This window comes from Carcharhinus amblyrhynchos, chromosome 3 (genome assembly GCF_965287045.1).
Source record: "Carcharhinus amblyrhynchos chromosome 3, sCarAmb.v2.hapA, whole genome shotgun sequence".
In the NCBI taxonomy this organism is placed as follows: Eukaryota; Metazoa; Chordata; class Chondrichthyes; order Carcharhiniformes; family Carcharhinidae; genus Carcharhinus; species Carcharhinus amblyrhynchos.
Window position 1 is genome coordinate 23,778,551 of NC_137326.1, and position 12,415 is coordinate 23,790,965.

General features: G+C 39.3%; 1 protein-coding gene across 3 annotated transcripts in view; it reads left to right on the forward strand.

Moving 5' to 3' along the window:
- hdac11 (histone deacetylase 11) overlaps positions 1–12,415 on the forward strand; it is a 133,868-nt gene that overhangs the window by 108,371 nt on the left and 13,082 nt on the right. Inside the window, exon 11 of one of the 3 annotated variants that reach the window (XM_080182260.1) lies at positions 1,010–7,051. The exons of the other annotated variants lie outside the window; for them this stretch is intronic. Within the exon in view, the coding sequence (XP_080038386.1) occupies positions 1,010–1,174 (165 nt within the window). The 3' untranslated portion in view covers positions 1,175–7,051. Of the gene's footprint in view, positions 1–1,009; positions 7,052–12,415 lie in introns of those variants that run through there. 3 annotated transcript variants of the gene reach the window in all.

Sequence of the window (12,415 nt, forward strand, 5' to 3'; positions counted from 1 at the left end):
CCTACTTCATTATCGTGCAACATTTAACTCACTATAATTTCTGCAACGTTTGACTTTTTAATTACAATAAGTCAAACATTTCTGGTTAGGTTTATTCAGGTAAGCTACTGTAGCAATACAACTCTCTGTTCTCTCATAATTAGCAAGTACATTACATGTGAGAGAAAAATTGCAATTACCATTTTAAAAGTACCAGTTTACATGTGCAACAGCATTTATTATGAGTTTAGATGCGCAGATTTTGAAACGTTTTAGTCTCAGATATGCTTTTATATGACTTGCATATGAAAAATAAATTAGAAAAATACTTATCGTTTCAATATTCCATTGTAAAGACCTCACGCTCATTGAATTTAATTCTGGCAATTTTACACTGCACTTTCTGAAATGATATCATTCAAAGTTAAAAGCTAAAGTTTATTTATTAGTCACAAGTAAGACTTACATTAACACTACAATGAAGTTATTGCGAAATTCGCCTAGTCACCTCAGTCTGGTGCCCGTTCGGGTCAGTGCACCTAACCAGCATGTCTTACAGAATGTGGGAGGAAACTGGAGCACCCGGAGGGAACAAATATGGAGAGAATGTGCAAACTCCACACTCTACACAGGCAGTGACCCAAGCTGGGAATTGAACCCAGGCCCCTTGCGCTGTGAAGCAGCAGTGCTAACCACTGTGCTACCGTGCAATAAGATGTATCATAAGTAAGATGACACATAAGAGGTATCATTAAGTTTATTACATAAAAAAGAAGTTACTGCTGAAAACATCAACTTATGCTTTTTTTTCACCATCTTTTGATAGTTTTCTTGGAAATTCATGGTAAATATTTACCATGTTAAAATCACATTGTGGGATAATGTATATTTATTCAATATTTTAATCTTATTGCCCTTTTTTTTAAGAGGGGTTGGGGACTGATTAACATGTTTTGTTGAAATATAGAAAATCAAACGTTTGTCTGTCCTTATGACATCCGTCTCCTAACTTACTTTTGTTTCAAAATAGGGAATCATTAAAAGAGATCAAATAGTCTTTGAGATCGCCCGCAAGCGTAAGATCCCCATCCTGATGGTGACATCTGGAGGCTACCTAAGGTCCACAGCTCGGATCATAGCTGATTCCATCCTCAACCTGCACCGTTTGCAACTAATAGGCCAGCAGGTGGTTTAGGTGCAATGGATGACTCTTAATGTAACACTTCTAATACACCAAACTGTATTAGCTGCAAAACTACCACTATCAATGCAAAGAACTTCCATTAGTCTGGAGAAAAATGTAATTTAAATGCTAAAGTAACAATATTCTATAATCTGACTAAGGAAAAGTATAAATGTAGATAGGTGAAGAAACAATAGGTTTACAATACTATTCATGTCTTAAAGGAACATTCCTCTCTGGTGCAATAAAGACCATGGGATTTTTAAATTATTAACACATGTCCACATGGCTGAGTGAAGAATCTGAAAGAAATATAAATTTTCAAATGAATTATTTAGCTTGCCACACCCCAATTCTTGAATGATTTACATGTAAAAATTTGAACGTCTTTTTCATTCCGATACCAGAGATTAGTCATACAACAGTTGAAACACAAAAGTGAAATCATTTAAGAACAATTGCTATTCTCATTCTATTGCACAGAAAATAGAAGAGACGGTGACGGCAGTTGAGAAGAATGTAACTCAGTTTGTTTCGTGAAAAATATAGTTGCATTATCAGAGACAATAGTAAACTGCTGAAATATCCTGGAAAATTGGATCACATTGCTGTAAAAAAATTTATTTTATTGCCCAGCATCCATTTGTAAAGGAATGTGCCTTTAGATAGAAGGTGTCTGGCTTTCTGTTCTCAGTTCCTTGCTGAAAATGTTCTTGTAATTTTGTACGATTGTGTTATTCATAACGAAAATCTTTCTGTTACAGCCTACAGAAAGTATTTGGAACTGTAGATTAATGTGGAATTTAAATAGCTAAATGCACTGCTTACGTTTTAAGTCATTTAAATACTAAGTAGGACTGTGATATTTTTATTCACCATAGCTGACACTAAGGGCCAGATTTTCACCTGCCTATGGAGGAACATTATGATGTGCGAATGGCCACGGTGAGGTTTTTGGAGGCCATTTTCCCCCTTGGCCTTTTTGCCAGTTGGGAGGAGCTTGCTAAGCTTGGCTTCTCCAGGAGGGAGGAGAATTGGATCTCCCTCTCACACACTGGGTGCAAATGGCAGAGTGTTATTTCTGGGGGAAAAGCTGGTGTGTTCCTCTCCAGAGAAACCAGTTGGTTTCGACTAGACTCTGCCAAGGAGAATCAAGGATGCGTGATTTATGCCATCATGCTGGGGGGCAGGGCATAAACACACCAGCAAAACCTGACTGCATAGAGATCCAATAAACCTCCCCCACCTAAGTACTGAGGCCCCAACCCCGATCAGAGCAAGCATTCACTCTAACCCACACACACCCCCCCCCACCCTACTGCCACAATCATGGACCCCTTCTCTCTCCCCTTCCATGATCATCAGCCCCTTTTGTTCCCCCCCAAATCATTGGCCACCTCTCTCGATGATCTACTGCGATCATTGGCACTTCTCTCCCCCTCCCCTGCAATTATTGGATCATTGGCCCCATTTCCCCCTCCCCACTTCTCTGGTGACCATTGGCTCCTTCCCCCCCCACAGTTGGGACTGGCACCTCCCCCATTGCCCGCAATGGCAATTGCCAGCATCCCCAGCTCATCAGACCGCTCCCATCCTTCTAGGCACAGCAGCATTAACCTCCGCCTGCCTCATGAGGATCCCACTGGGATCCGTCTCTTGGCAGAGGTTGGTACTGCCAGAGTGGCAATGCCAGACTAGCACTATCAAGGTGGCATGGTGCAAACCTGTGCCAAGGGGCATTGCCAGGGCACTGCCTGGTCACATCCTTCACCACACCCTCCCCTCCGGGAATATATTTAACTTTGCATCCCATCATGGAGACCCCCACAACAGGTTCATATCTGCATGAACCTTTGTGAACATTGGCGCAGTGTCAATATATGGCAGGGGTGTGGATTAATAGTATTTAAATGCATGCAAAGAAGGTTTACTGCACAAACCTGATGACGTTGCTGGCAAGGATGGAGAGCAATTGTGTTCTGTCTGGCACAATCTGTGACGTCTGGATTGTCACAGGCGCTGAATACGGGCTCAAAATTTTACCCAGTATTTTCATCTGGGATGGTACGGCGTTGTGGAAGCCCATTTAAAAATATACCAAATTTAAAGGGAATGGAAAGCCTGCTCAGGAGTCAAGAATATTCTGAAAGTTAAGTATAAAATGTTGTGCCACTTTCAAATGTCACTGACATTACAATGCCTCAATTGATAATGTATTTTTAATGCAGCGATTCATCATAGGAATCTGCCCCACAGGGGTAGTTTGACCCTTACATTGACCAGCATCATGCAATTTTTCACATGCATTACAGTATTTTTCCAGTGGAAAACGTACCATAATGTATTTAAAAAAGTGAAACGAAATAACCTCTGCTGCCAAATTTTTTGTGCTCTGATTTAATTGGACTGGTAGATCTGAACAAAATTGCTTCTGAAGGTAGAGAAAAGGTGTGCATAGCTGCGTCCCCTCCATTGATGGATAGGCATTCTGAAATGGATACTTGTTCTGTCTGTGGGGCCTTCAGTTCAGCAAGTGATCATATTGTTCTAAGAACTATTGAAACTTTTACATGCCAATAATAACTGGATATATTTTTGGTATGGTTTCCTTGGTTAAAAATCCTAAACTTAAAGGATTACAACATTTTTTCTGTTGGGTTTTTTGGTCCAGCATCAGTGATTATGAATTTGAATTCAGGGATTCATTAAATTATTGGCTTTTCGATAATTTTAAAATAAGTCTCATTGTCATTGCAATGCCCCTGTACATAGTCCATAATGGGTGAGTGGCGATGGCATAGGGAATATGGGGGGCATGGAGGAAGCATGGTGGAATTTTGAGGAGGCATGAGATAATGTGAGGGGGCATGGATTGGCATTGGAGGAATATGAGGTGGCATGGCAGTTGGGTGGGTGAGGGATCAGGTTTAAACAACACTGGTAGCTGGGCTGTTTTGTTGAAGAACAAAGAGGGCCTTCTAATCTGCCCATCTCCATATCCACACTCCTCACAAACTCCTCCTCTGCTCTTTGTGAAGTCACAAGTAGATTGAGTGGGCATTGTGCGAGCTGCAAAAATGCATAGATCGGTTTTCCCAAGCCTAGGTGAAAATCAGCCCTAATTGTTTCTTGCATTTTATCTCTAAATGGTCTAAACTCTCAGAACTTCTTTGTCACCTTTTGTGAAATTGCTCTTATTCATACCTATTACTAAAGCAGCAGTCAGCAAAGCACTGGTGAGAAAAAATGGGCAAGTGGGTGACCAATCTGTGGTGCCAGTTTTTTTGGTGAAAAGTCACATCTACTCTTTCAAGTTGTAGGAAGTCATGCTTAAACTGTACCTTTCTCTTGAATAATGTGCCCAAGTCTGGTCACCTGAACAAAAATGTCTGCAGATGATATAGGGAAGGACCTCAAGAGAAAGTAAGACTGAGTTATGAGGAATAGCTGGAGAAGTTTTGAGATGGAATGATTGAAAGGGGACAGCTTTCAGGCATCTAAGCTAGCAAGTGATATAGAAATGGGAAACGTGCAATAGTTGCTTTGAATTAAACTTTGATAAAGAGGTAAAGAAAGGTTTGTTCTAATGAAGAAAAACTTTGGATTGAAAAAAATGACATTTTAATAGACTTTCATGACCTCGGGACCTCGCAAGGCACTCGTCAATAAAGTCATGTTGCAATTTAAGAAAAAATTTGCGCTGTTGGCAGGAAGTTTTTATTTACATACAGACTGATGAACACATAGAGTAGACTTCTGGTTCGGACAGTGGAGAAAATAAAGCCTGAAAGCTTTTAAGGAAATGTCCAAGTGCTGTGATATTGGCATGACAGAGTGTTAGAGAGAGACTGAAGTCTATTTCTGAGTAGATGTTCCAGGATTGACTACCTGCTCTGCTCAACTCATTTTGTGTTGTATATAGAAGCAATATGTAAAATGTGGGATTATAATTTAAGAGTTCATTTCCAACATTATCCTTCCAGTGTGGAAGCTCGCATATTAATAATGCCAAGTGGAAATTCAGACTGAAAAGAATATCCAAAAAGCACTTCACTTAAGTTTGGCAAACATTTTAAGGTTTTCAGTTGCCCATTTGATACCCGAGTGTGAAGTCGATTATTGACTGAAGTTCACAGTCTGCCTTCTATGGCCAGTATTTTACAACCTCGCTCGTGTGAGGCTGGTAAAATCCTGCCCGAGGCCAATGGAGAATTCCATTCTGCGAGCAGTGCGGGTGGTGGTAAAATTTTGGCCATATAGTCTTGGTGTAGTTACCTAGACATAGAAGGGAATTGGATGATGGATCTTTTTTACACAAGTGAGAAAATGCACCTCGATGCATTTTAGGGAAAGTTAGTACTTGAGGGAGAAAGGAATGGAAGGACACATTGATAGGGTGACTGAAGGAAATGGAGTGGGAGGAGGCACAAGATTAATGACACATTTCTGTTTTGTAAATTCTATGTAATATTTCAATTGTGGCAATGTCCAAGGGCAAGAATAAATAACTTATTTTGATTGGGTAGGACATTGTGGGTGCCACATGCTGATTGAAAATGCCATGAAAATAGGACAAAAATGACAAGATAATAAGTTTTTACTGTACTAATTAATTTTCTTTTACTTTAACCTGATTAATATAATCTCAGTTTCCATTAGAATACTAGGCATGTGGATTGAAGCCATTTGAAGAATATTGAAATCTAATGAAAATAAACTGGTATCATTATATTTTTCTTCAAAAAACATAAACTTGTAATGTAGAAGAGAGATGCTAAATAAAATATATATTTGATTTATTACTGGGGCTTTGGTTGTGAAAGTTACAGATGTAGTTCTGTCACATGAAGTTGTTATCAGTTGAATGTTGGGCTGGATTTTGTGATTGTAGTGATGGCCGAAACGCCAGTGTTTGCCGTCAGTGCAGCTATGAAACTGACAGCAACTTCTGGAACCTACATGCGCATAGTTACATGCAGAGATGTAAAGTTGCTGTCAGTGATTTCCCACTTGCCCACAGGGTGGAGTGGGAAATCCCCACAAATGGAAATCATTAGAAATCACAGGATTGATGTGAATGTCTTCTTTTTATGCTATTATTCTTGCTGTACAAATGCTTAAACAGTTATGACTTGTTGAATGAGATGTAACTGAGTTTTTAACAATGTACTAAGTCACAAATATTGTTGAACAGCCTCTCTGGTCCTGAAAGAAAAAACTAATTTTATATTTGCGGAATGTCAAATCTCTCCACTCTATCTGAAAAATCCAGAGATTTTTAAATAATAAACAAACCTTTTTAAATGAGTAATTTCTATGATATTTCAGCTTCTACCTTAATATAATGTATAGGTCTAAATCTTTTTTTTCACTCTCTGTGAAAGTTAAATAAGTAGTTGATTGTTACTTCCTGGTTTGCTGTCTGTGGGAATTATTCAGGGTGACTTGCTGCTTAGTCTACTTGATAACATTGCTTGATGCCCTAACTGGAATGAAATTAATGGCAGGCAAGGTAAAATCTAGGCCACAAAGCTCATTAGATCCTGATGGCTCACTTTTAGATTTATATTGAGTGCTGCCACTTCACCACTGACCATGAAATCCAGTGTTTAATTCTGCATATCCTCCATATTCTCTATTATTGTTGATAACAATCATTTCTGAATGTATTTTTCTACTACTGCAAAAAGTCAAACCGCTTAGCATTAAAATTGAAGCAAATGAGGCTGAGTTGCAGTATTGTTTTGACGACTTTCATTGTATTACATTGACAGATTTTAAAGATTTGATTGCCTGTTGATGAATGCTCTGTAAATTAACAATGTGATATTATTATGAATTCTGCTCCATTTATTATAAAGCTGTTTATTTTTCTGGTGGATTCACTCATTTTGGTAGCTGCAGTCATTTAATTGCCTACAGTGTACATTCATAAAGTTCATTTATTAGTATCACAAGTAGGCATACATTAACACTGCAACGAAGTTACTATGAAAATCCACTATGTCACCACACTCTGACGCCAGCTCAGCTGCGTTGAGGGAGAATTTAGCTTGGTCAACGCACCTAACCAGCACATCTTTTGGACTGTGGGAGGAAACCAGAGCATCTGGAGGAAACCTACTCAGACATGGGGAGAACATGCAGACTCCCCATAGATAGCGATCCAAGCCAGGAATTGAATCTGGGTCCCTGGCACTGTGAGGCAGCAGTGCTAACCACAGTGACACCGTGCTGTTAAAGTTCAGCTATGTGGCATTTAACCCCCATCTTTCAGAATGCATCACTTTTTACAGCTGGTGATATATTTGGTTTGTAGAAGTCACTTATTCTAAAGGTGATATTTACTCATTTGTTTAAATGTTTACCAAGGGTTTTACAGATTGGAAGTTGTGATTTGTCAAATTGGAACTTTCCACTGCCAGTTTTTCTGTAAATATGATCCTGGATTTAACACTGTTTATTAACCAATGAATAACCAAACAATCCACAGTGAAAAACAGAATAATATACTTCTAATAATCTGAATCATATATTTGATAATTTGCTCTCACTATTTGTTTCACAAAATCCAAGTTCCAAGCACCAGTTAATGGCAATCATGGTAAGCATTATATCAAATATTTTGCATTGGCAATATCTCATCAAAATTTTGGTCTCACCTGAATGTAACATTGCTTTACCTCAGTTCAGCCTTACAAAAAGTAAAGCTTTATCTCGATAAGGAATGTGACTATTTTATTCATTCTTGGAATGTGAGCACTGCTGGCAAGGCCAGGGTTTATTACCCACTGTTAGGGACCGAATCAGAAACTCCAAGGTATGTTATGCAACTAGAATAGACCCCAACTATTTTTGATTTTGGCATTAGCATGAGGATAAGGTGTTTCACTGCGGATGTGATTCTACTGATACACTAGGAAGCTTTTATCAAAACAAATTTTACTTAACAATAAATTTTAATTATAACAAAAAGAATTAGCCTAACTTTTATCAATTGAAATACTTAAATGTGACAAGATATAGTTCTTAACTGCTAGCCTATCTCTATTCGTTCCGTTTTAAGCAATATTCCTCATAGACGTAAACCCTTCTTCAAAATCAGTTAGCAAACAACAGGCTTATGTGCTGGTACATGGGCTGATGGCCCTCAAGCCAGCAGAACATCTCTGGAGAGAGATCCCTATTTTCTAGCAGGTCCCAAACTATGGTCTCCCAAATGAGAGAGAGAGAGAAATACAAAATAACTCCTGCTCCTTGCAGATCCAAGCAGAAACTGCCTGCTTGCTTCTGCAAGTTTATCCCCACTCATTCACATGACCCTCTCTTGTCAACCAACCTAATTAAATCCTACTCTGAAATCCCCGGGGACAACCCAAAAAATAAACAAAACTGCATTTGCTCAGATTAAAACAAACACCCTGATATCTAGGGTCAATTATGCTTCTGTGTTCTCAGCATGTGGGTTGCCTGGAGCGCATAGATCGGCACTGATTAAACAGAGTGGGCTTTTAAACATATCCTTCACATCAAACGTGACACAAATACATTTCTTAAAGGCACAGTATCGTCATAAGAACATAAGAGGTGATGGTGAGCCGGATGCAACTGAGTGACTTGATAGGCTATTTCAGAGGACAGTTAAGAGTCAATCACATTGGTGTGGGTCTGGGATCACATGAAAGCTGGACTGAGTAGGACACCAAATTTCTTGCCTTGAAGAAAATTCGTGAACCAGATGGGCTTTTACGATAGTCTGGTGGTTTCACAATCATTATCATTGAGAATAACATTCTGACTTATTAATTAAATTTAAATTTCTCCAGCCACAGTGGTGGGATTTGAGCTCATCCAGAGCATTAGTCTGGGCTTCTGCATCACTGGTCAAGTACGTCACAACATTGCTACCATCCAAAGCATTTTTGTATTTGCATTTTGCTTTATCAGTACTTAATATCTCTCAGATTTGCTGTTCATGTTTCAGAGGAGGGGATTTAAACACTTGACATGGCCCTAATAAAGGCATAAAACATTATCCAGCTTAACCCTGAACCAAGTTTTTGGGATGCAATCTAGATTTTTCTTTCTGTATCAGATGTACTGAGAAGTGAATTTTCAGTTAATCTATTCTAAAACATAAACTAGATATTAACGCTTAGTAATCAAATCAGTGACCTCTATCATTTTGTATTTTGGCATCACAATATTATTATACCCGATTAAATTAAACAAGCATATTTTAACTGTCATTAATGCTGATGAGGTGATGATGTGGGTTTGAACCTTGTTTCAAATTGATCAGATAATCTAGACAAAAATTTCAATACGTTACTAAATTAGTGCTGCCCATTTGCAGATACTTCAGGTCTGCAACATTAAATAGAACTGTTTGTTCAAATGATTTGGGTCAATATTAAAGACCTTGGGTGGGATTTTCTGGCTGCACTCACCCCAAAACCAGAAAATCCCACCCGAGGACAATGGACCTTCACATGTCTGCCCCCCGCCGGCTATGATTCCCGTGGTGGGCAGGATGGGAAATTTCCCCCCCTTGTGTCACTATTCCAGGAAGAGACCAGAGTATCATGGAATCCCACTCAACATTTTCCCCTCAACCAAACTACCAAAATCTGATTAATTGTTCATTGCAGTAATTTCTGGTTGTGGGTTCATGCTGTGCCATGGTGCAAATGCATTTATTATCACTGAATAGAATTCTGTTGTTGCATTAAAAAGCATGATACAGCAAATCTATTGGTGATGCCATTGCAATGGAGGATTAGTGGCATTATTACATGCATGCAATGAAATTTATTCAGATGTCTATTCTGGAGTGAATTCCTCCAAAACCATGCTATCTGGCAAATATCAAATACTTAGGATACTGTTGATGGATATCATTCACAATTGATTTTCAAATTCTGTCGGTGTGGAGTTTGCACGTTCTCCCTATGTCTGCATGGGTTTCCTCCCACAGTCCAAAGATGTGCGGGTTAGGTGGATTGACCATGCTAAGTTGTCCTTTAGTGTCAGGGGGACAAGCTAGGGTAAACGCATGGGATTATGAGAATGGGTGGGGTTATGGTCAGCGCAGACTCGATGGGCCGCATGGTCTGCACTGTAGGATTCTATGATTCTATGAAATTTGTAAGATGCTTCATGATATTTTGCTGAATTAGCTTGATAATGTTGACAGATTAACGGCCTCCATTTGTTCTGAAGATTCCCACCCAATGTATCAATACGACCATGAACAAAAAACTGGTAAGTTTTTCTAAACGCAAAGCTACCAAAAGCTACTCTCAGCCAAACCAGGGCAACATGAGGAGGAATAACACAATCAACATTCCAAATTAATTACAGTTCAGTTGAAGGTTTATTCATTCTTTGTTTTGTCCTGAGATTGCAGGTAGGTTTGAATAATTAATGTTCAGTAGCTGACAATGAATGGCTGCAGCTTATGTTTAACACTTGACCCTACCTCACCTTCATGCTAAACTGAAGTGAATCATCATGTAAATCTGCAGAAAATAGTGTGTGCAGCTTTTGACAATCATAGAACCCCTACAGAGCAGAGGGAGGCTGTTCATCCCTTCGAACCCACACTGACAACAATCCCACTCAGGCCCTAACCCTGTAGCCCCACATATTTACCCTGCTAATCCCCTTGACACTAAGGAGCAATTTAGCATGGTCAATCCACCAAATCTGCACATCTTGGACTGTGGGAAGAAACAGAAATACCTGAGGGAAACTCACAGAAACATAGAATGCGCAAATTCCACACAGACCGTCATCTGAGGCTGGAATTGAACCCGGGTCCCTGGCACTGGGAGCCGGCAGTGCTAACCACTGTGCCACACCCTAATCAGGACAGTTTTTCTATGTTTTTTTTTAGTTATGAATCATACACATCTAATTGACAAAGTGCATAGTAATGGTAATCACAAGATTACATTTTTAAACCAGCAACATCTGGAAACAGGCTGGTGGCTGCAGTTTGGATTCCAAGAAGTACTCATAAACTATGAGGAGAGGTTGGAGAAACTTGGTCTTTAACTATGAGAGGTTGGAGAAACTTGGTTTGTTCTCATTGGAACAACGGAGTTTGAGAGGTGACCTGATAGAAGTCTACAAGATTATGAGGGGCATGGACAGAGTGGATAGTCAGAAGTTTTTTCCCAGGGTGGAAAGTCAATTACCAGGGGGCATAGGTTTAAGGTGGAAGGGGCAGGGTTTAAAGGAGATATACGAGGCAAGTTTTTTACACAGAGTGGTGGGTGCCTGGAACTCACTGCCGCAGGAGGTAGTGGAAGCAGATACGATAGAGACTTTTAAGGGACATCTTGACAAATACATGAATAGGATGGGAATAGAGGGATATGGTCCCAGGAAAGGTAAGGATTTCATTTCAGTCAGGCAGGCTTGAAGGACCAAAAAGGCCTGTTCCTGTGCTGTAATTTTCTTTGTTTTTTGTTCTACTTTATTTCCTCTGATTGGTTCAAAATGGTATTTATCTGACCAGGAGAAACATCTGCCCTATGTGTGGTTGGATACAACACAGCAAGATCAACAGTGTCAAAATGTGTAATCCCAGATAGATATCAAAGTGATCAGAAGTCTTGGGAACCTTGAACACTTCAGAACGAATTTGATACCAGGCTGGGATTGTACTCTGTACAGTGTGAGGCAGCTTCCACCAACTCTACATTTATATGACAATTTTTGTATCACTGCAAAAGAGGAAGCCAATGCTAAAATTGAAATATGATATGGAGATACTAGCGTTGGACTGGGGTGGGCACAATAAGAAGTCTCACAACATCAGGTTAAAGTCCAATAGGTTTATTTGGAATCACAAGCTTTTGGAGTGCTGCTCCTTCATCAGGTGAGTCACTCATCTGATGAAGGACCATAACAATTTGATACCAAATCAGTTGGACTTTAACTTGGTGCTGTGAGACTTCTTAAAATTGAAATACAGTAGATTCTTGCATGCATTTGTAGATATGTGTTGCCTTTTCATGTTATGTATTTTATTTTACATTTGAAAACAGCGTGCTTATTTATTTGAATACGATGCATTGAAAAATCAAATGTACAAAATTCCACAAATTATTTGAGAATTCTGCACACATTGAATTTTACTGACGATTTTAATTTTCCACTTCTCAAATTAAACATTAATGAACAAATTAATTTACTGAGGGAGTGCTGTGCTGGTGTCCATGCTGTCCTTTGGATGATGTATTA